The following is a 24,660-nucleotide window of genomic DNA, read 5'->3' as shown; positions in this document are numbered from 1 at the left end:
AGACATTTCTCAAAATATCTTCTTTCGTGTTCCACAGAAGAAAGTAAGTCATACAGGTTTGGAACAACATGAGAGAGTAAATAATGACATAATTTTCATTTTTGGATGAGTTATCCCTTTAAATGGTTTATAAATGTTGTATAATGTTTGGCAGACATAGAAAGTCAAAAAAAGAAACAGCAAAGAAAACTTACAAAATATTTTATTTTTGACAAACAAAGCACAATTTATTTCTAGATAATGATCATCATCATTTAAATATTATTATGATTATTGTTTTTTATTCAAACTTTAGATTCCATTTAAAAAAAAGCACCACAAGTTTTCAATAATTGTAAACACAAGCAGTGAAAATATCATTTATATATTTAAAAATTTATTTCAGTTCAAAAATACAAACCCACCCATTCACTTTTCCCCAAATTAAGGCCACTTCATAAGACATACATTATTGCCTGTCCAGCAGGACATTTTTAATGACAATTTTTTAAATCAAAAAGCACATTCTTGACATGGAGAACAATAACAACAGTAATAATCATAATGATAATGACATCATCATTATCAATAATAGTAATTATTAAAAATACAGTACAATATAAAGCCATACTACTGGAGGACACAGACAGACAGCACAGCTTTGCAGGCGTTGTTAGTGGGATAAGTATCAATTATCTTTGGAATGGACTTTGGTTTCTGAACCTGAGTTGTGAGTTGCATGGGGTGGGAGCAGAACCCTGTGTTGCTTTAGTGAAAAGAATTACCTTTCATTAGCCAATTCAAATAATCTTTTATGATATCTGGTAACACTGTGAATATGAGAACACTTTAAAAGTACTATGGTGGTCCCATGGTTCAGCGATGGCAATGCCATGGTACAGAATGATTAAGATATTCATGCACTAAGGTATTTATATAGTACTAGAGAGAATACCGCGGTACTATGGCACCTTCTGACCGACTTATCTAGTTCATGTATCCTGGAAGGATTTTAAAAATGAAAAGAAATTACACTAACAAAAAGCAATTTCTGACTATGTTTTAAATTATTTTAAAGTATGACTAGAAAAACGTAAATCTAGTTTAAATCGGTTTTATGAATTTTCACAAAAGTTGAACAATTTCAAATTTTTTCCCAGGTTTTTCATCACTGTAAACCTTGTAACATGGCATGACATTCAAAAACCACGGTAGTACGGTTTTGTTATAAAAGTTGCATGAGGCTGCTAGAAATGTGATATGCATTGGCCGCAACCTGAGATAAGTACAAAGTCTTCTGATTGGGACAAACGCTGTTTTCGACAGAGGGTAAGAATTCACAATGAGTCAGACATACAACAACAATCACAACTTTAAAATGACATTTACAATAGGCTAAACAAACAGCGATGAGCTGGCGTCATTGGCTACACCAGAAGGGAAAGAAGAGAAAGACATTGAGAGAAGAGGGGAGAGATGAAGTGAAAGTGACACAGGGGAAAAACAAGTACCGTATGCCTTTATACAGCGTGCGGGAAGAACTTGGCACAGGTGTGAAAGCAAAACGTTCAAGACCACTAATTACAAAATATAAAAATGCAGAGATTTGTCTGAGTGGCATCATTTCTAAAGTAAACAACAAAGGGTCCCTTTTTGACCAAAACCATTTTTTTTTAGAATTGCTTTTCTCATTTTGGTTTTGCTTTGCTAGTAAGTCCCCTTCTTCCATATTCTCAATTCTCTCCTCTCCTCCCCTTCTTCCATTATCCCTTCTTAAACATTTAAACCTTGTCCAGTAGGGAGCGTTGGCAGTAGAGCAAGCGTCTCGGTGTGCCGTACCTGCGGAAGAAGAGAAGTGCTCCTAGCGTAAGGATCACGCAGACCAGCAACATGAGTGGCACCACGACGGCAGCCGCTCCTCCTCCGCTGCTGGGTGCTTCTTCGATTATTATCACCTCTGTCTCCTCCTTTTTGCCCTCGTCCTCAGTCTTGTCTTCCTCACGTGTACGGTCACGTTCTCTTTCCCGCTCCCTTTCACGTTCTCTTTCGCGCTCACGATCACGGTCACTTCCTCCGCCTCCACCACCTGTATTGGAGTCCTCATTAGGACAGCCCATCCAATCCCTAAGCGCAGACTTGGGGTATCCAGGCTCCACTCTTAATAACTGGTTGTTAAACTTCCAGTACTTATTGGCTTTGTAGAAGTAGGTATAACCTGTAAAATTTAAGAGAGGAAAGGTCAGGACTATACAATTGTAGCGATCTTTGGCCCAAAGCATACATCCTGACTTTGTTTCAATAAAACTAGAGTAATTTTTTTTTTTTTTTTTTTAATGTATGTCATATTAGAGAGAGGCACGAAAATACTGGGATAAGGGAGGGAATGGGGGTCAGGAAATGACACAGGTCAGACTTGTGTCTTAACCATGCACAATGCCACAAATGATAAATGCTATACAAATAAAAAAAAATTATATATGTGCATGTCTATATGTGTCTATTATATTAACATAACCAAGGGGGCATTTATTTGAGCAAAAATATATAGTAAAAACAGTAATACTGTAAAATATTATTACAATTTGAAATTGTAATAATAATAGTATTTTTTTTTATTCATCACAAGCAAAGCTGAATTTTCAGCAGCCATTATTCAATATGATGATTTTGGTGCTCAGCATTTCTTATTGTGGAAACAGTTGAAAGTGCTATTTTTTCAGGATTCTTTGATGAGTAGAAGGTTCAAAAGAACAGCATTTATTTGAAAAAGAAATCTTTTGCGACAATATCAATGTTTACTGCATCCTTGCTAATTTAAAGTATTGATTTCTATCAAAACATTGAACAGAAAACGTCTGATTGGCTGTGATTTTTGCTTTTAGAATGAACAGACAAATGCTTAGAATAACTGGAAATGTGTTGTATTGTGTATTGTTAGCGCATAGTAAGAGGTTGCAAAAAAGTGTTTTCTTGTGTTAATTAATAATTCTGTGTCCATGTGTCATATGACTGACAATATACTAAGAGACAGAATGGACAAAGAACAACCATGTCAGAATAAGAAGGCGTATTATTATGAAAGACTGGAGGTTAATTTAAAAAGCAGAAGGCAGTGAAAGGCTTACTCTGATCTCGACTCATGAAGGCAGCCTTTATGTTGTCTGGAACGCCTTGCCATTTACTCATAGGTTTGGGGTAGTCTGGATCCACTGACTGCGTGTCTTCATTGTAGCGATAATATCTGTTTGAAGATAAGAAATAGTTTCAGATCTAAGCTCCCTTTGTTCTCATGCCTTGAATTATGGGATATCAAAGCTACTGACTTGTTTCCTCTGAAGAAGTAGGTGTTGCCTGTAGGGGTGTACAGAAGGGCTGCGTCCAGTTTGTCCTTTGGAAGACCGCTGCCCATTTCTCTCAGAGTCTTCGGGTAACCTGACTCCAAGATCGATTCGGTGAACACCCAATGCCTGTCCCCTGCAAGCCAGAGATGATATTACTTCTGAAGCTGAACTCTTTTCCATCAAAATCATGCAATAGAAAAGGACTAGTACCTTTAAAAAAGACAAATTTCCCATCTTCTCTTTCATAGGCAGCATTAATATTCGTAGACAGACCTCTCCAGAAATGTCCAATTGGCATGGGGTAATTTTCCATAACCTGATTATTACGAACGCGCCAGAACCACTTATCCTAAAACACAGGGACAGGAATTGTGATGAACACACATACTCCATGAACTCCAACTCAATGCCTACACACATATTCCATCCGTACCTTAAACACAAACATTTCTCCTCTGAAAATGCCAATGGTGTCAAAATGGCCTTCGCAGATGTCAGGACCAAAGCTAGGTTCTCCAGGCCTGTATGGTGTGGGATATGGAGTGTGGTGGGGGGTCTGCGGGGTGACAGGTGGTCTTGGACGGTCTCCGGTGTTTGGTCCTACACAGCGCAAAAATTCATTTTCGTGAATTAGTTAATTCGCATTAGTCTATTCACTGTTTACATAAATGATTAAACAAATAGTCTTAATATTTAGTAACACTGTGGTTCATCACTATATTTTTGACTCGGTTACATAAATTCTGGTTTTATTAGTTGTATTAATTGTATAATGTTCCGTTAGCTTTATTCATCAAGTAGATTATTTTATCCAAAACGAATAAGCTTTGGAAAGCAAACCAGAATAATTTGCTAAAGCTAATTTGGTTTGTGACAGAGAAATGGTCTGACTGCAGAATTAAATAGTATTATAGAGCGTGTATAGTATTAAAAAGTGATTTATAAATACATTGTAAATATATTATTTTAGCTTTAGTTAATGATAACCCTGCCTTGGACAGATCTATGGTGTGGTTTAGCAATTCAAGGTGCAATGATATTGATTGTTTTACCATAAAGCTGATGAATGCCTTTACGATCATCTTCAGGAAGCACAAAGTTCTCGGTGTCCATCCACTGGTAGAAGGGAGCCATGATGGCAGAGGGGTCATTTGAATGCTCCATTCCCAGGGCGTGACCCAATTCATGAACAGCCACCAGGAACACATCATTACCTGAATGAAAGTAAGAGATAACCATGTCAGCACAGGTCAGATTTGTCTAACCTTAAGTAGCATGCTGTATAATTGTGCAGCGCACTTTAAAAACAACTATTTTGAGACACTAAGGATAGATAGCACAGAATGACAGCTGAGAGCTATTATTCTGTTCTTTCAGAGCTTGTTTTTGGGCATTCAGTCCACAGCAGGGAAATGTCAAAGAAAAGCTTTTCAGATGGAGATGTTCCAAACATTCCCATGAAAAGGTAAGGTTGAATCAACCCAATTCAATGAAAGTGTGCACAAACACAACACTTGCCTGGACTTGCCTCACTCGTTCTATCACAAATATTCAAACCAAACCATTTTTGAGTTTATCTGAACTCACTTATTCATGTCTAAACAAGAACCGCCATCCATACTGACAAAAACAGGGGAGGTCTAGGTCCTTGGGAGGTCTAGAGTATTTTCGCTAACTTCTGGTGTTTGTACTCCTTACCCAAAAGGTCACGGTTGCCGATGGTCCAAGGCTCTGCTGCGTCGAAGTGTGTGTCTCCTCCTATGCCATTGCCTGGGAAGTAAGCATGAGCCAAATATCCTCCTTCGCCATCAAACGGACTGGCGTCACCGTGAAAACCATCGGCGAAAAAGAGCATGATGTCGGCAAAGTCTTCAACCTTGTCTCTGATGTCACTGTAAGGGATCTCTCGGAATCGCAAAGGGGTAACTCTTTCCCACACTTTGAAGGCTTTTCTGATCGCCTCAAACGTTTCGTATTCCCCAACTTTTGGTGTGTAGTTCTGTATGCTGAGAACAGATAAGAAAGGGTGAATTGGAGAGGCAATCAGAGGAAAGTAGGACATAGGAAAAAGAGGAATATATGAAGGAAAGGGGGAGAGAAAGTGATTTACATTACAGACAAGTCACACAGGAATTTTGGCTGTGGCTACAGTGGAGCAGAATCATATAGTAGGCTAAAGATGACTTTTCCATAAGTGTGGTGCATATTTACTAAAGCATAGCCACAGCTATATCTAAACGTTTATGACAGCAAACCTCAATTAATCGGTAATGGTTTGGATGGGAGTTTTGTGCCTAAAATGACCTAAATACAGTTTAAAATGCACTGCTCTTTTATTGATTCAGCAGAATGGAGTTAAAGTTGTCTCTTACCAGAATGTGATCTCATTTTTATCCCATTTGAGTCCCTGGATTGCATAGCGCTTCTTTCTCAGGTTGCTTTTCAGTTCGGCTCCAAACTTGTCTGGGACGCCGCAGCGGGGCTTCTTCATTGCCCTGTCAATCAACATCCAATACGTTAGATCATCCACCGCACAACAGATTTAATTTCAGTGATTTTGGACAGGATGGCCGTTAATTTCTGTCCTCATATATATTCTACATCTTCCGTGCCTCATTGCAAACCAGTGGAGGATTGCTGACACAATGCTCTAGTTTTTCCATTCTCTCCTTCCATGACTAACAACCACATAACTGATGGGCCAAAATAATTCCACAGAGATATCTATGAGCTCTTGAATCTCTTGAACTAGCCACAGGTGTTCAAAAAATGCAAGACTGATTCCTTGGAGAGAAAATCATCTAGACCAATTTTTTGGTTATTAATTGGACATGGAAGCACTAATTACACTTCATAGTAATACACTGCTGTATGAATCAGGTGGGTAGTTGACTCACTCTAGAGTTGCAGGATCCATGTTTCCGGTGACTTTCAGGCCGTAGAATCTCTGCATGGCAGCAACGGCAGAGGAGACGGAGTGAGGAGAGCGGGCCGTATGTGTGCGGAGATCACCGGGTGGCAAGTAACCATATTGCTGTAGCCATACCTAGAACACGAGAGAAAGAGAGACAAAGGTACTTGTTATTGGACAGAAACCTTTTGTTAATTTTCAATTATTTTAAAATGTTTATCTGCACCTGGTACCTGTTTTGTCTTGTTAACAATTGTTACAATTTAACAAAAAAAAAAAAACCTTTTTTTTAAACAAATACATTGCCTTTAAAAAGTGTCATACCTAGAACACGAGAGAAAGAGAGACAAAGGTACTTGTTATTGGACAGAAACCTTTTGTTAATTTTCAATTATTTTAAAATGTTTATCTGCACCTGGTACCTGTTTTGTCTTGTTAACAATTGTTACAATTTAACAAAAAAAAAAAAACCTTGTTTTTAACTAATACATTGCCATTTAAAAGTGTCTGTAAGATTTGTTTAGAATGATAAGAAATCATTTTAACAGTGCTGCATTTCATTGATCAACAGTGACAGTAAATACTTCTACACTGTAAAAAAACATCCAGATTTTTTTTCTTACATAATTAGAAAGCATCACAGACTTTTTCAACAAGAAACCTTTCTTGAGTACCAAATCATTATATTTCTGAAGGAGCATATGAAACTGAGGAGTAATGGCTTTACCATTGCAGGAAATATTTACATTTTGAAATATCTGAACGATAGAAAACATTTAAGTATTGTATTGTAACATAATATTATTGTCTTTACTGTTCTTTTACTGTATTTTTTGTCAAGTAAATTCAGCCTTGGTGAGCAAAAACTTAAAAAACTAAAATATGACTGACTTTTGAATGGTTGTTTATATCTTGTTTTTTCATATTTTCTTACCCCATTTTTTAACCGAAATTTTTTTTATAGATTCATCAATGAAACAAGAAAAAATTGCCAACAAGGTAAGAAAAAAATAAAGAGGCAAATAAAGTCAATTGAAGATATATTTCTTATTTTATGCAATTTTGCTTTTCAAATTCACTTTATATTGTTTTAACAACGTTCCGATGCTAATTATTACTGGAAAACCAGGCAAATAACTGATTAAGAAAATGATTTATTGGAATTGACTGGAATACAGTTGACAAGAACTTCATTTAGTGTGGGTAGGAGTGTAACTCACGAACCCAAGGGATTGGGCAGAGTTCTTTTCCCCAGTTCATAACACAAATCACTTATACACATTGAAATGGCTTGTATTCAAAATTCACTTAAACAAATACTTCTAAACAAACGTATATTTCAAGTATGTGTCTAGACTGATTTATGACCGTCCTTTTTTTAAGGCAAAAGAAAGAAGCTGCATTTTCTCTATCTTGAAACTGAGTCAGTGACGGCACAAATGCATTTCTGTTTGTAGCAATATAGGATGATAGATGAAATAATGAAAGGTGAAATGTTATCTGTCTGTGACTCCCTCAGGGAGACAGACACTGTCTCCAGTTAAACCAAACTGTCAGTCAATAATTTCCCAGGGAATTTCTGGTTAATACCATTGAAACCTCAGAGACAGGGCCCTTATCCTGTAATCCCTCTTTCCCTACCTCCTCCAGCACTCTCTCTCTCACACATTACTGCAGGAATGAAGGGCAACAATGTAGACACACCCTGTGGGGCCTCAGCACACCCTCATTCAGCTGTAGCTCATACAGAGAAAAACATGTGGATCACATGATTTGGCTGTTGTAGCTTGTGCGGTCTTTGTGAGTAAAGTGTCAACAGAAAGAGGTTCCTCAGCATGATCAGCATGTTTTATGTTTATAATGGCTGAATGTGTTTTTGAGTGTGTGTCTTGGCAGCAGATGTGATTACGTCCACAGTCAGATGCTTCAAAGCATGTATTCCAAGTTGATGTAATGCTGGAAATTTTGTTTTTTAAGAACTTCCTGTTTTCTTGTACTTTTATTCCTCTATTTTTATTTTTTATTCCTCTATTTTTTCTTTTGGTCCCAGTATCTTTTCTCGTCTGTGGGATTGTGATATTTCTGAACTTCCACAAAAGTTCTACTCCATTCCTTTATATCATCAGACATTGTGAGTCTGTGACTCACTCTCAGTCCTTCACAGCACAAACAAAGGTTCAGTGTGTTATATCCATATGAGGAAAAAAGGCTGTTAATGGGATATGGATTGGTGGGGGATGACCAAGTTTGTGATAGATGAACGTGTCCCCTACGCAATCCAGTGACTGAAATTGGATACAATTTAAATCACTTTCTGGTAAGAGACACCTTAACTCCATTCTGTTGGATTAATAACATGTAGTAAATTTAAAAAGGACAAACATCACGAGTGATGTCTTTGCAGTTGTGCAACATTTCTTGCATCTCTCAAAAACAAGTTCGAAATTAGAACTCATCCCGGCAGAGTCTACCTCTTTTTGCTAGTACTTCCTGTCTTTTCCACGAAAAAGGCTTCTTTAAATTTTCACAGAAAAGTTAACTCATTATTCCCCAAAGTTATAAATACAATTTGGACATGTAAGATTTACATGAAGTACTGGCTGTGCCATCCATCACTTCTGTCGTATGCTAAAAAGGTGGTGCCAGGTCATCGATGACCAGTCTATGATTATGTCATTATACTAAAAATCAAGACCAAATACTGGTAAACCTCTATGTTGGGTTTGTAACTGTAAGTGTTCAAAATGGCAATATTTTATCATTTAATCTCATAGCCACCCAGACCTATTTCAATAACCAATTTCTAAGTTTTAATATAAAGAAAAAGATTAACACCTTTCACACACTGAGGTGGTTGCAGGTAGGTGTATAAATCCCATTCAATGCAATGGAAAACTGAAAAAGTCATGACTTTTTATGAAATGATCTGTCAACCTTCAAAAGGCATTTAGCTTGCGATATACCTGAAAATTTAGTTTTGCAAGATATGACAGTGAACAAGACTTTTTTGATGTATGTAAAGGAGCAATAGGCACCATATTGTGTTTGAGCGCATATGCACATTAAAATCAGAGAGACTTGAGAGAAAGACATGCAATTTTAAGGGAAAATGAGTCACAACTTCCATTCTCTCTGGGCCAATGGAATAACACAGAATCTGGGTGAGTATGTGGTGAATCCAAATCCAATGAAGCAAAATCATAAAAAAATGCAGTTCAACTGCTCAGGTTATGCTAATGAACCTCAACAGCTGGCTAAATGTATCAACACCAGATCCATTGGAGTTTACACTACCACAAGTTTACCACTGAAGTTTACCTATCACGAAAACAAACAATTTACTCTGCAAATTCATGCACTATGAAGTCCCTAAATTCCTTGTATTTCATTTAAATGTGGAATAAATTCTATGCTACTGATTAGTGGTTCTATAAGGAAGAATGTATTCCAATTTCATTATTTTATTTCAATTATTTGAACTTGGATGCTTGGTGGAAAATGTCTGAAGTTACTAGTTATAATCATCTTTCCATGTATTTTATAGATCAGTGGATCAGATTTTTACACCTGAGGCACTTGGCTGTTTAATGAAAAAAAAATTCGAATGGAAAGTGTAAAATAGGGTCATTACTATTAAATAGGATAGGATGACTTGGGAATTATCTTTCCAGTACTTTTTCAGACCTACTGCAAAAGTCTGTGGGTCGTTTCGCCTTAAGTGACACAGGAACTGGACAATTTGTAGTCCGATTCAGCCTTTCATTTTTCTGTTATTCTCTTGCTTCTGAAATGACATCACTTTTCAGCCTACAATAACTTCTATTCTTTATGCAGACTTGCATCATTCACACCCCACCACATTTCCTGCCTAAAAAGATCAATCCCATTCATCTCTTTGTGTCTCTTTTCTGTAACATGCCACCCCCTTCCACATCCCACTTCCTTCCTTACGCTTTGACACTACATCACTAACTGCTGGCATCATCTCACATCTGTTCTAAAGCCATGTGGTCAAGGCAGAACTGAAAAATCCCCTGGCCATTTCCTATGGTTCTGTCCTATAAAGGATGTGACTAGCCATATGTGGCCAGTCGCACATTCCAATAAAGTACTATGATGCAAAACTCCCTAGAAGTTCTTCAGGTGATTTATTCATGACCATTGCTGTCAATGATGAGAAGCGTACTAAAAATACCATGTCGTGGTTTGTGTAGGAGTACAACAAAGGGACGAGGATATTGACACTAATATTGTCTAAAACCACAGGTGTGCAGAGTCTATAACTTAAGGATATCCTAAAGGAATTAGGAGAACTTCCTGCAGGATTGTGTTGACTTCCTGTTAGCCAAAGTGGAGAACGAGAGGAAGAAAAGAGCCCGTATGGAGTTTTTCGCCCTGTCTAAACCCCTTTTCTCTTTTTTGACCGTAACTAAGGACAGACGTCATCCATTAAATCCTGCAGCTTATAGGAGCAGAAAAACCTTTTCCCCCCAAACTCATCCTCAGCATATCCATCCACAATCTGACCACAACATTACAGGCATGACGTTTCCTGTTTCTTGTGGTAATTGGTCGTTCTTTTTTGCATCCTCAGCATCTTTCATTCTCTGCGGTCTCTCACTTGACCTTAATTCAGAATCCTTCACTCCTCTTCTATTTTCTAAGTGTTTACTTTGATCAGTGAGCAGAGAGATCAGAGATTCTTAAAGCTAAACATATGTGACTGAACAGTGCTAATGACTGGTAGCTGATAAAGACTTTTTTTTATTACTGTAATATTTTATGATTATTGTTTAAAGCTGCATAAATTAAAGATGAGGGGTGAAATAAGACCCAGACATGTACAAATCCATAACGAGAATGAGATATTATTTTTTTTATTTGTGCTTCTAAAATTAAAATTGTACATGAAAATGTGTTTAATGTCAATGCAAATAGGCTTTGTTTTCTTTATGCCAATTATAATTTATTTCCTGATTTTGTGGTGAAATATGACCCCACCTGTTCTTGACAGGTATTGTGAGATTTACACTATTAAGACTTTCAATTTAGGACCCCTAATTATCAGTCTCATATGTCTCATATCATACAGTCTGATTTTATAAGTCAAGAATTGTCCCACCTCAGTGAAGGTCACACGTGTTTTGGCATGCATGTACTAAAGTAGTTTGTAAAGTATTGTATAGAAGGCTAACAATTGTAAAAAAAAAAAAAAAGTATTATTATTATATTTGGCGTAGCTCATTTCTATGGATTTTAGCACATAGGCTAATTGTTATACATTTGCAATATGATGTGATATGCACGTTTTTTTATATATATATATTTACATTATTATTATTATTATTATTATGCAGAGGTGATATTCAGACCTTCACACAAAGTAAAACATCTGCCACCGCACAACAGATCAGGATGTGTTATAAGTAATAAATATGTTGAGAAAAATGCAAGATACTCACCTCAGGTTTCATGTCTTGTTTTGAGGACGATTTGTGCGCGCACACAAATATTAGGAGCAACAGCTCCGTTAACCGGCTCCAAATCATTCTTCTGTCGATGAGTCCTTTTTGAAAACACGTTTATTAATCTTAATAAAGTTTGGCTGCTCTTGCAACTGTCAAAACATAACCACGCTTAAAAAAAACTAGCGCCTACCACTTTTGTGGTACAAAAACGACGACAACTTTGACTTCTCCAGGAGAAAAGGAGAATGCTTAAGTTTATCAAAATGTAAACAATTACTGCTATAGATTACTAGTGCATCGCAGTGACTGATATTCTATAGTGCTAAAATTATACTGCTTAGTTAAGCGCTGAAAATGTTGCATCGAGAGAACGCGGTATGAAGATGAACAGTTTTCCTTGCGAAATTTCTCTGTCTTATTTCTCTGTCATTGCGCTAGTTGGTTCAAATCTTCGGTTTCATATGCACAGCAGCCCCTTTTTCTCCCGGCTGTAGACGTGGTCGCTCGATAGGTGTTGCCAAAAAACTGATCCTGAAAAGCCAAAGCCCTCCCTCCTCAACATTAGCCCTTCCCTCCCTTCAACTGCTCGAACTTAATGGCCTGCACCTTCTTCTGCGTTGCTTGGCTTGACCTTGTGGACAGAGAAACTACTTCATCTGCCATAGTTTTTTCTCCTTTAACTAGGCTATTGTTTAGCTTTTGCAATTTTAATTCATGGTTTTGCTTAACATTCGTTTGGTGTTTACCATCTGTCTGTTTGGGGTACTTCAATGACTGGTCAAAACATTGCTAAAGCAAGCAAGCATGACAAAATGAATCATTTCAACTGATTGAATGGAAAAATATGCGCATAATGCCAAGGCATTAATTTAATTTAATTTGCCTTTTTTATGTTATTGTGACAGCCGTAGAATTAAAAATACCATGTGATATTTCAGTTTTTCTTTTTTAATAAATCTGCAAAAATGTCAACAATTCTGTGTTTTTCTGTCAATATGGGGTGCTGTGTGTACATTAATGAGGAAAAAAAATTAACTTAAATGATTTTAGCAAATGGCTGCAATATAACAAAGAGTGAAAAATTTAAGGGGGTCTGAATACTTTCCGTACCCACTGTATGTCATTGGAAAGTCCCCCACCATGATAGAAAAAAAGTGCATTCCCTTTAACTAATTTATTGATTGGTTTAATAAAATTTTTAGATTGGGACGATTTTAAATATGTTTACAGTGGTGTATTTTATCCAGGCTCCATAGTCCATTATTTTATGATTTAACAGCATTTCAGTGGCAAACTGAAGTACAGTATATTGTTTGTAAAAAAACAACAACCAGTTTTTGTCTTCAGTCTATGAGCTAAGGTTCAACACTGCCACACACTGGTAAGATTCTGTCATTGCACGTTTCGTACATAAGAGAAAAATACACTGAACAGAATTATAAATTGCCCCCATTTTTCATGAGCTGAACTCAAAGATCTAAGACTTTTTCTATGTACACATAAGACCTATTTCTCTCAAATATTGTTCACAAATCTGTCTAAATCTGTGTTAGTGAGCACTTCTCCTTTGCCGAGATAATCCATCCACCTCACAGGTGTGGCATATCAAGATGCTGATTAGACAGCATGATTATTGCACAGGTGTGCCTTAGGCTGGCCACAATAAAAGGCCACTCTAAAATGTGCAGTTTTATCACACAGCACAATGCCACAGATGTCGCAAGTTTTGAGGGAGCGTGCAATTGGCATGCTGACTGCAGGAATGTCCACCAGAGCTGTTGCCCGTAAATTGAATGTTCATTTCTCTACCATAAGCCGTCTCCAAAGGCGTTTCAGAGAATTTGGCAGTATATCCAACCGGCCTCACAACCGTAGACCACGTGTAACCACACCAGCCCAGGACCTCCACATCCAGCATCTTCACCTCCAAGATCGTCTGAGACTAGCCACCTGGGCAAATGGTGGTCACACCAGATACTGACTGGTTTTCGGACCCCCCCGGACCCCACAATACAGTAAAACTGCACATTTTAGAATGGCCAGCCTAAGGCACACCTGTGCAATAATCATGCTGTCTAATCAACATCTTGATATGCCACACTTGTGAGGTGGATGGATTATCTCGGCAAAGGAGAAGTGCTCACTAACACAGATTTAGACAGATTTGTGAACAATATTTGAGAGAAATAGGCCTTTTGTGTACATAGAAAAAGTCTTAGATCTTTGAGTTCAGCTCATGAAAATTGGGGGCAAAAACAAAAGTGTTGCGTTTATAATTTTGTTCAGTGTATATTAAAATCAAGTGTCTAATAAGGAGCTTTCCTTTTACTTTTAGAAGAGCTTCCATCCTTGTTGCTGGGCTGTCCTAAACAGATTTGTGTCAAAATCTACTTCTATAGAAAGGTTCAATGATGTTAATGTAGGTTTGAATGCAACATGAGGTCTATTTGAACATCCTGGTGTTCATAAAACTTGAAGTTGTTCGTATGTGCTATTATCAGTCTATTATCAGTTTCACTAACAGTGAAAGATGATTTATTAGGCCATATAAGCTTTTCCATAGCTCAGATCCAAGGTTTTTCAGGGATAGTAGTATTGCAGATTTTGTGACGTGGTGATTTGGCCTTGGATACAAGCAGTTACCAAATGCCACCCTTGCCATGGTGAAGTTTACAAATAGTCTACCCTGTTAGTGAGCTTGCACACGTGACCCTCTTAGGTGCAGCATTTGTAAATGTAATGTGTCTGAAAACTATTTTTATACAGGTTTAGTACTCATTTTAAAAACCTGTACATGCAGAATATGAACATCACACCAATATACACATATCCCTGGACACACATACACAGACTATACTCTGCTTTTTCTGTCTTCCTTGTGTGCCTCTGCATGGTTGTCATGGTGCAAGAGATTAGAGACCAGTCCTCAGACAGATTGTCAACGCTTCCTCCAGTTTCTCCCTCACTGCGCTTGATGTGGCACACACAGAAGCAGTGCAGAGGAGTTTGATTGTGTTAGGGAGTGAACAGATTAGGGATGCCTGTATGTGAAGAAAACTGTGTTTCCCTCAGACCACCAAGGAAGAATAACATCACTGTAGGTGAGATTTATACTCTAAAAAACAACAACAAAGAGTGCGTGATTAAAAGAAATGCATATTCTGGTTCTTGTCATGAATACACTTTTTTATTTCCTTTTTTATCTTTTTGCTGTACCATGAAATTACAACTCACAGTCAGTCTCATACACCCAATTCATTTCTATAGAAGGTACATGTAAAAGTGTCCAGACAAAGAACAAACATCACCAAAGAAACAAACATTTCCACCAAGAAGTATAGAAAGGTTACCTTTTAGACTAGCTAGATAGTGGTTCATCTCAGAATCAGTCAATTTATTTCTATCTTTTTCAATAGCTACACTGACAATATTAAAGTAACAGGAGCTTACACTGACATACAGGCTTGTTAAACAATCTTACCCGCCTCTTTTGTCTAGTTGGTGTTAAGAGCAGTATATTGCCTAATACTGTACAGCTGGACAGGACAAACATGGACACAATGGACATAGGTTGACAGGTCATATTTACAGTTTGGTGTTTTGGTGCTTTCCAACTGGTAAACTGGTAAGTAAAAGCCTGAAGATTTAGTACAAGTCAAGAATATTTCATGTGAATTTACATAATGTAAATTTTATGAAGTGTTTAAAATATCAGCTTGTTAAAAGCACTTGTTCACAGTTGGTTTGCCCTAAGAAAACAATTTAACATTTATTATTAAGTGTTTTGAGTAGGGTATATTTTTAAACATTTGAGCTTATTATGAAAACTGATATGAGCTTGAATTTGTGCATGGCTGCCCTGGAACAAGGTATCGGACAAGGTGCTTTTTAATTGAGTAAGTAGTATATTTCTTCATTTAAAATACACTCCCTCCAAATTTTACCATCCTTTACGGATTTTAATCAAAAACACCGCATATTTTTAAACTGTTCTTTAAGAATAAAGAAATGGTATACCAATACAATAACTCTTAGTGAGAAAATGATCAATTATGTCATCATTGGCTTAGTAAATTTTGGTCTGTTCCTCACCCAAAGCTAAACTGTTCAAATCCTTAGCTACCTTAAGATCTTCACTTTGGAAAAGTAAATGAATCCATCTTAACTTACGCAGACAAAATAATTGACATTTATCTAAAAGAACATCACATAATATTCAAGGAAGTACTATAAGATATTTAGACATTACATATATTAAATACATAATGCAGGTATTTTAATATTTGGATCTGGGTTAAAGATCAGGGACAATTTTTTTAAACCAAGAAATAACCCTCTATGTGTGTACACGAGTGGGGTTGTTTTTTTTTCAGTCTAGAGTAATAGTCCATAATATCCTTCAGGTTTCTTCCCTTTTGTCAGCTATTAAATTAATCTTAATACGTTGTTTCTGATTCCTTTAACAGGGTCTAGGGGAGAGCATTCTGGTGCTTGCTGATGTTTCTAGGGGGCTTGGTTCCTCTAGACTCACTGATGTCCTGGTGGGAGAAAGGTTGCAAGGCGGTGAGTTTGTGAACGCTCATGATGCAAAACTCTCTCTGGGCCCTTGGTCTTTGCAAGAGCTCGGGGTGCCTTGACAAATCCTCCATGGTGCTTCATGTGTCCCTAAAAGTTATAGTAAGAGATGTTCTTTAATTGTCATGTAACTTTCGAATTGCACTGAGACAAGGATGAAAATCTCTTGTGCAACTAACATTGTGTCATGTTAAACTGTATGTTCACACTATATGATAATAATTTTTTAGATTAATGAATTCAGAATGCCACTCACCTTAAGTCCACTGCGACTTGCATACTCTTTTCCACATTCAGAACAGTGGTAGATTTTTTTCTCTGGCATTGGAGGTGGAAGACTGGGAGTCAGTGATATGCATACGGTGGATTCTTTTCTGTCCATTTCAGTTGCTGTTGTATCTGCTTTATCCTTTGCAGTTGAACTACAGTGCGCTTCCTTTATGGTCTTCTGCACATGTGTGTCACGATCCTCAGTCTCATCCTCATTTGTTTTGTTTACAGTGTCTGATACCATATCTGCATTAATACTCAAATCTGGAGTTGTCCTTTGTCCATTCTTTGGTGTTTTATGCATTTTATCTTCCGTCTTTTCTTCCTTAGAGAACTCTTGGATTAATTTTGATTTTTGGAGAAGGCTTTGGTCAGGCTCCTCTAGGCATACTGTATGAGAAGACGCACTCTCAGATCTCAGCGCAAGGAGAGAAGGTGGTGTTGATTCTGGATGTGGTGGAGGAACTCTGGACGCATTATGAGCTTGTATACTAAGAAGATCCTCCAGATTTGATCTGGATCCAGAGCAAGGAATAGGTGAGACAGATCTATTTTCACTGCGTTCACAGTCATTTATTTGTGGACTTTCTTTCTTCAGAGAAGGGGAGCTTGAAATCTTTTTATCTTCCAAGAAGGCAGTGTTGCTGGAAAGTTCAAAAGATAGTTCATCAGTGGCACCAGGACCAGTTGTTGCTGACGCTGATTGGGTGGCAGGGGGGACAAGGGAGGGTGCAGAATCCACTGGAGAAGGTACACTGAGAGAGAGCTCAGGTGGATCAGCTCTGAATGTTGGAGGTGAATGGGTGGTTGGATTCAGGGATGGGTCAGGGCTTAGGTCTAAAGGTGGTACAGGACCCGAGCTAAGTGAAGCTGGTAGGCTAGAGGTAATGGCACATGCTGTAAGAGCAGTACTGACAGCCAGGGATTCAGTATGTCTAGAATCCGTAATGGTTTGTAGATCATTTAGTAACTGAACATCTGTAGCACTAGGGCTCATCTCTGAAGCAGAGAGCTCAATAGACTCGGAATGGGACAAAATATCACATCCTGTTGAGGTATCTGGCATGTGCTCTGGTGGAAGCTGTCCTCCTAAGTGCATGCGGATATGATGTTGTAGCACAAGGGCATTGGTAAACTTCCGTTGACATAAGGGGCAAGAATTCTGTGCACGACTGTTTGGTGGGCGGGCACGGTGGGTGGCAAGGTGTGCTCGAAGGCTTCCTTTAGTTGAGAAGGATCGACCACATAGCTTGCAGGGGAAGGGTCGTTCACCTAAATGAGTAGCCTGGTGCAATCGTAATGCTCTTGGGCAGCTTAGCACCCGCAGGCACACACTACACTGATTAGGGGCAAGCGTCCCAGCAGAGTGCATAAGTCCCAGGTAGGGTGACTCCTTGCTGAAGAGGGATGATGGTATTTGGATCGTAGATGATGGAAGTGAGGTGACCACATTTGTACTTGTACTAGTGCTCATTAAACCACTGCTGCTAAAGCTTAATGCTCCTGCTACAGTATGGCTGCTGGTAGAAGTCTCCCCAATGGATGGAACCCAATGTGACTGACCTTGTGGTTCTTTCTCTAACTTCTCCACCAGTCTCTGCAGCTTCGATGTGTCTGAGGTTGGGGCTGAGATGGATGGGGTAGTGGATGATGCTGTGAACGGGAATGTGATGTGTTGTTGTGGGGATGGCAGGAAGGATCCAGCTGGAGTTGGCCTGAGAAACCCATGGCCTGCATGATGCTGAGCTGAAGATGTTGGGAAGAAGATTTTGGGTAAATTGGCAAGCTGTGAGTAAGCAGAATGGGGGAGCAGAGTAGGTATTGGTGGGGTGTTCTCATCAAAGCGTTTCACTCCTTTATACATCCCAGCAATGGAGGAGGTGGATGAGGCAGGGGCTGAGAGAAGGGTGGAGGCCAGAGAGGAAGGTGATGAGGATGTGATTGAGGAGGTAGTGGATGTAGAGGCTGCAGCAGCCGCAGCAGCAGCGGCACGATTGAGCTGAAGCAGAGAGTGTGCAGTGGTCAGCAGGGCCAAATCAATACTAGGAGGAAGAGATGAGGTTGTGGCACGTGTTGAGGCAGTAGTTCCCTCAGGACTGTCTCCACACAGATCATCCTCTTGCTGTTTTTGATGCCTCTGAGTAGCATTTGTATTGGTGGAGGTGATTTGTGTATTTGGTTGCATTTGTGCTGACCCTCCCATTGATCCCCCAGTTACAGATGCAAAAAGCGAACAGGGAAACAATGAAAACGAGAGTTCAGGGTTTTGCTCACGATGCCGCAAGAAGTGGACTTTGAGGTTCCCTCGTGTGGTGAATCGACTGAAACATACAGGACACTGGTAAGGACGCTCCCCCGTGTGTGAACGCAAGTGTATTTGCAGGGATGAATCACCGCTGAAGAGTTTCCGACAAAATCGGCATGCATGCTGCGTACGCCCTGACGATGAGACAGTCGTACCTCCTTGAGCAGAGAGTTTTGGATCCTGTGAGGGGGCTGAAGGGACAGCAGCTGCTGGTATAGATTGGTTTGGGAAGGTCACACCACTGTGTCCACTAGTTCCTGTGGTGAATGATTTTTGGGATGGAAGGCCAAGAGAAAATGTGAGTGGATAGTTCGAGGCAGCAGCTGTAGACATTGATGAGGATGTGGAAGCACTTGTGTGACTGGTGAAGCTTGCTGGAGTAACTACGCTGCTGTCATACTGTGCTTTATGGGGGCGTAAGACATTCAAGAGAGGGTGGGTATGTTTGGAGGACTTAGAGGTGGTCTGAGGGGGTAGCAGGGATGAGAAACAGGCCAAAAGAGGAGCTACAGAGGTAGGGGGAGGTGATGACTTTGGTCGGGAAGGTTTGGGGTTGTTAACAGAACCTTTTAAATAGAGCTGTGGCAAAGATGGTAGTGTAAATGGTTTTGAATCCACTTCACAAGATCCTCCTCCCAATCTCAGTACTTGCCTACAGATTTCTTCAGTCATCTGCATCTGATGAATTTGCCTCTGCTGCAGCACACGTAGCTCCTCCAAGATAAAAGCAATACTGACGGGTGCACATGCTGGGGCTGAGGGGACTGTGCTTGGGCTGGAAGAGGGTGTAACTGGACTTGGAGGACCCTGAGGCACTGAACTAGGGCTTCCAGGGTGTGGAGGCACACAGAGAGAAGCAGCAGCAGAGGAGGATGAACAGGAGGTTGTGGTTGCTGACACACCTAACTTTGGAGAAGCCATGGGTAAGTGAGTGTGGTTGTGGGTAGAGAGCACAGTTGGTGCAGTGGTAGTTATACACTGATTAGTAGAATGGGATGGGATGTCAGAAATTTGGAAAAGGTGAGACACTTTGAGGTCTGAAGGAAATTGTATGGGCTGGCTAGGGATGTGAAAAACAGGATGGCTGGCTCTAGGCAGAGAAGGTGTGAGTCTCTCAACTGGTGCGCTTGGGTTTAAGGAAGATTGGCGGCTTTGAGTTGTTGAGTGTGAGGAAGAGCAGGAAGAGTTCTTTGCAAGAGTAGAGCTGAGGGACTTCACTGCCAATTGCTCCTCTAAGAAATCAGAGAGAAACTATTTATGCAACAATTTATGCCATGCAAATAATTGATTATTATTGTACTTCTGATACTGCTAGTCCAATGTTTATAATGCAAGTTCAATAAAGTGCAAGGAAAAACCGGTACCTATTCAGGAATTTCTTTGATATTAAGCAGATTGTTATATATTTATGAATAGGTACACATACATTATTTGAATGCCAATTAGACCAATAAAGGTAGCCACAACAATATTTATATATGCATATAGTTGTCAGTAGAATGTAGTGTTTAAACAGTCATTCTAAATCAGAATCAGAATCAGAAAGAGCTTTATTACTGCCAAGTATGTTTGCACATACAAGGAATTTGTTATAGTGTCACAAGCTTCCAGTACACGGAGACAACAACAACACACAGATAAATTTATTATTTTATTTAATAAAATCAATGTATTACACTGAGTAATTTAAATTAGTGATTAGGAATTGAGTAAAGAGAAAATAGATTGTATAGATTATATTACACAATGAGTTTTGGAATTTAAGTAATTTTATTGTTTGCCACACTATTGTTGTCATTGTGTCACTTGTGAAGCTGATAAACCCTTTAAAATCTCCAAACCAAATTTCTAACCTTTAGTACTTTAATTTTCTTTCGATTGTTGTAATCTTTACTGCTTTTCAATTGTTTCTACTCACTGCTTACACAAACATCACCTAGGAAACATAACATATGGGGAGTTTACCTCTGGCTGACCTTGTTAGAAACACTGTATTTGTATTAAAGGCCAATTAAAGTGTAGTATTGCTCTTCTAACCAAGGCTCCCATAAATGCCACCTACTGTGCCACTTAAACCCTCATTATCATTACCCTTCAACAACATCTTTTTAATATTAATAAATGCATCTATTATCATATCTCATAAAATATGAAGAACATAATGCTACTGTTCATTTTCACCTCTTTTTTTAGCTAGTCCTGTACATTGCTGTCTCCTCCTAGATCGCTCTCTCTATCCACTCACACCCTCCGATCTGAAATCCCATCCCTCAACCAGCTTACAGTGCTTTAGCACCGCTAACAGCCAACTTTGTTTCCACAGCAACAATGACCATGGACAATGAACCTCACCACAAAATTCCTAAGCCCCTTCACAACCCACCTAGTCTGAGTAAGTGAATATATGCTATTACATCTCATATATTTAAACAAATCTTCTGTCCTAACTCAGCGAAGCCTGAAAGGTCATTGAGTCTTAGTGCCATTGTCAACCACTGAAAACAGCAAGATTGCTTAAAATAAGTGACCTTCAGCATCAGAGCTATATCAAAAAGAAATAATAGCATGCATACAAATTACTTAGCAACACATACACATGCATATGCTAGGGAGAGATGCATAAAGTTTCCTGTACTTCAAGAACTGTAGCATTTAAGTCACAGATCAACACACTTTTATGCATGTACTTCCTGAGTGCACGACCACAAAGCCTCACGGAGACAATGAAGTCTCATGTCATTCCCGTTAAGGCACTCAAGTGGCTCCTTCTTTTTCAGTGTTGTCCACCTTTTTCCACAACCTATTTCTAATCCCCTTTTCAAAATCCAGTTCAGCATATTACACATTCCTGTTCCTTTTATGTTCACTTCACTATTTGTTCTTCTTTTCTTTTCTTTTTTAAACATTCTTGATAGCCATAATATCGTGGGTGGTCTAAAATCCAAGCTTGGGTCGGAAGATGAAAAGCACTAATTGGACATTCATTCAAAGGAAGCTGTTGGGATGTAACTATGTCCAAATATTACAGAAATTCCTTTTATTTTTACATTTGTTTTATTTTACTTTTCTTAAAATGAGATCAGTTATTGTAAGCATATGAATCTGTTAATGTCACAGCAAGTATCTCGATCTCGAATGACATTTGCAAGACGGCTCACTGACAGAAACAATGGAGCTCTCTTACTAAACAGTAAAACATTTCTCACCATGTTGAAGTAGCCACGAAGTGTTGAGGATGGGGCTGAAAAAGTGCTGAGGTCTTTTCTGTTTCCGGCGTGACATGATGCAGGGGAAAGTCAATGGCTAATTGGCCCATGGGTTGAAACAGATTGAAAATCTTTCTCTTTGAGCTAAATTACAGTAAATCTCACTGCATCAGTTCAGAGAAACAATCAAAAATCCATGTTTCATTTATCTAGAGAGCTACAAGGCCAAATGCCAAGTGCATACATGAGCAAGCAATGTCTCAAAAGTGAACTAAGCACTTGGCAAGCTAAATCTGTGTCTATTCAGTGTCTAACTAAAATCCAAAGACAACTCTCCACCTCCTTTACCCCGTTTCTCTCTCAAACACAGTCTCGGCTTGTTCTCTCTGCATTTGCATTCAAATAACGCAGAACACCACCTACTCATGCATATACCCCTCCTTTCCCTTACACCCCCAAGTTTTAAGGCGTTCCCCAGACTCTTTTTTAAGTCTCAGTAGTATTTAATAATTAGACACCAGGTAAGAGCATGAAGGGCTGAGACAAAGTATAAAGTGCAATTTGGTAAACACTGATAGACATTTTTTTATTTCACATATTTTTTATATATATATTTGATAGCTTATTGCAAAGAATCTGTCAGGGGACCACATGTATTCATAGTTACCATTTTGTATTATATTTGTTTTATAATGTCATATTCTGACTTTAAACTTTAAACTAAAGTCATGCATTCAACAGGCCAGCATTAACTTCATTAGAACTTAAAAGGGCTTGCAGAGGTTATCTTATTTCAGTGGCATTACTATATTAATACAGTTAAGGCCTAATAATAGAATTTGAAACAGTCTACATTTTGACTGTCTATAATACGGATGTGTCCTGTTTTCAGAGCAGTTTTCAGTAGCATAATCTGTAAAGTAATGGTATTTAATTTAGAAAACCATTATACATCCTTGCACTCAACAGAATTATATATGTCATGTACACACGTTTCTTTCTTTCATTTAATTATTTATTTATTTTATTGTTATTTTTTTTAATTATTTGGCTTTCACAGCATTTGGTTATGCACACATTCCTTACATATGACACATTATTATATAATTTGTGTCAAAACGTAAGAAGACCATAGAACACCATTTTCAACGCCTGAAAAACTCAAGACATTTTTATTAAAATGATATTCATGCCAAAACACAAAGTGTTTAGCTTGCATGTCAATGCATGCTATAATACACCTCGTAAAATTCTTGTACAAATGTCATAATTACGTCAGCCAAATGCACGCGGAACTACAGCTCTACTGTACGCGCGACCTGTTGCGTCCTCCGGCGCGCTCTATGATCATCATAACCAATTATGATTCATATTTCTTATGACTATATGAGATACTTTGACGTCTCTGACATTTTGAGTGTACTGATTGTAAATGATATAAACACTTACCAGCAGACGATCATCTTTCACGGCTGTTTTCAATATTAGGATAGATTAGGTCGTACAGTGTCTGGGTCGTAATATCATCAGTGCTGTTCCGGCATTTTGCCACCGTGATGCGCAGTCGGCTTTGACAGCAGGCAGCTCGACATCTAAATTATTTATTTGCTGTACTGTCGTTACACTGTATATTCTGCTGTAGTCGTGACTGATCACTTCTCACCCATTATTCAGTGTTTGGTTTGATGGCACATTGCGATTTCGTAAAGAGATATTTCGCTATTCCCGTCATTCCCATAGTCCTCCCCTCCCTCGCTGCTCTGCTTCCTTTGTATTTGGTAAAATGGCCCTCTCCCCGGCCTGAGCCTTTGTTGAGCACACTGACGCTGCAGCATCGACGGATGTCTGTCTGTGAGTCTGTCGGTCCAATCCGGACACTGTCTCTGCAGAGTAATTAACGAGCCATTAAGAGTCATGTTTGTCTTTGAGCTGCCTTTAAGAGCGAGGCCTTTACGGTTCGTTTGCTTTTTAGATGACGTAATTGGAATTTTTTTAATTATACATTATTTTATCCTATAGCTAATAATTCTTACAAGAAAAATGCCATTTCCACGAGTACGGTGTGGGTAGCCTACATACATTTCCGGGTTCTCGTTGTATTTCACATCTTTTAGCTATAAAATTGGAGTTGTTCATTGCTACAGAGTTACAGTAAGAGAGCTGTTCGGTTTACAGTATTACTAAAACATGAGTGGCTACGTTGCTAACAAGTTGCTAAATAAGGACTACAACTACCACAAGGATGTGGGTTTATGTGTTTGATGACTTGGACAACAGTTGTAGTCCATGAAAGACAACTTGTTAGAAACATGTGTTTGGAAAACATAGGCTTTCACATAGTCATGTAGGCCTATAACTTTATGCAATTTATGTTGTTGAACAAAGTGTAAAAAAAACCAACAACAAAAAACTTTTTTTTTTGTTAACCACAAACCATATTTTATCCATAAACCCTCTTACCAAGGAGACCATGGCAAAGCCTTCCAGAAGGCTAGAGCCTGTCACTAAGCAGCTCTAATTATGTACTGTGTGTATATATATATATATATATATATATATATATATATATATATATATATATATATATATATATATAAAAACATTT

General features: G+C 38.6%; 2 protein-coding genes and 1 long non-coding RNA gene across 3 annotated transcripts in view; 1 reads left to right on the top strand and 2 right to left on the bottom strand.

The window, feature by feature from the left end:
- Positions 1–582: 582 nt before the first annotated feature.
- LOC107591383 (matrix metalloproteinase-14-like) lies at positions 583–12,239 on the bottom strand. Its single transcript, XM_016280545.1, has 10 exons — positions 11,694–12,239; positions 6,218–6,366; positions 5,693–5,815; positions 5,019–5,326; positions 4,373–4,534; positions 3,754–3,920; positions 3,531–3,669; positions 3,303–3,453; positions 3,105–3,220; positions 583–2,194 (listed from the first exon to the last, which is right to left on the bottom strand). The coding sequence occupies exons 1-10, from the start codon at positions 11,778–11,780 to the stop codon at positions 1,761–1,763; spliced, it is 1,836 nt and encodes a 611-aa protein (XP_016136031.1). The 5' UTR covers positions 11,781–12,239; the 3' UTR covers positions 583–1,760.
- Positions 12,240–14,862: 2,623 nt separating this feature from the next.
- Positions 14,863–24,004, bottom strand: LOC107591380 (sal-like protein 3). Its single transcript, XM_016280539.1, has 3 exons — positions 23,505–24,004; positions 16,531–20,081; positions 14,863–16,364 (listed from the first exon to the last, which is right to left on the bottom strand). The coding sequence occupies exons 2-3, from the start codon at positions 19,768–19,770 to the stop codon at positions 16,227–16,229; spliced, it is 3,378 nt and encodes a 1,125-aa protein (XP_016136025.1). The 5' UTR covers positions 19,771–20,081; positions 23,505–24,004; the 3' UTR covers positions 14,863–16,226.
- Positions 23,858–24,660, top strand: part of LOC107591381 (uncharacterized) — a 3,383-nt gene continuing 2,580 nt past the window's right edge. The window contains exon 1 of the long non-coding RNA XR_001609873.1: positions 23,858–23,906. This is a non-coding gene — a long non-coding RNA (uncharacterized lncRNA). The remainder of the gene's footprint in view (positions 23,907–24,660) is intronic.

This window comes from Sinocyclocheilus grahami, unplaced genomic scaffold, assembly GCF_001515645.1.
Source record: "Sinocyclocheilus grahami isolate Dianchi unplaced genomic scaffold, SAMN03320097.WGS_v1.1 scaffold141.1, whole genome shotgun sequence".
NCBI lineage: Eukaryota > Metazoa > Chordata > Actinopteri > Cypriniformes > Cyprinidae > Sinocyclocheilus > Sinocyclocheilus grahami.
This window is presented reverse-complemented; position numbering and strand designations above follow the sequence as displayed.

What these genes read in the sequence shown, in the direction of transcription:
- LOC107591383 (XM_016280545.1), bottom strand. Translation starts at nt 11,780, where the DNA reads ATGATTTGGAGCCGGTTAACGGAGCTGTTGCTCCTAATATTTGTGTGC. An exon ending in CGGCAACCGTGACCTTTTGG is followed by an intron (nt 4,535 to 5,018) that starts GTAAGGAGTACA and finishes ACTTTCATTCAG; the next exon opens with GTAATGATGTGTTCCTGGTG. An exon ending in GAAATTTGTCTTTTTTAAAG is followed by an intron (nt 3,454 to 3,530) that starts GTACTAGTCCTT and finishes TCTGGCTTGCAG; the next exon opens with GGGACAGGCATTGGGTGTTC.
- LOC107591380 (XM_016280539.1), bottom strand. Translation starts at nt 19,770, where the DNA reads ATGGCTTCTCCAAAGTTAGGTGTGTCAGCAACCACAACCTCCTGTTCA. An exon ending in CAAGTCGCAGTGGACTTAAG is followed by an intron (nt 16,365 to 16,530) that starts GTGAGTGGCATT and finishes TATAACTTTTAG; the next exon opens with GGACACATGAAGCACCATGG.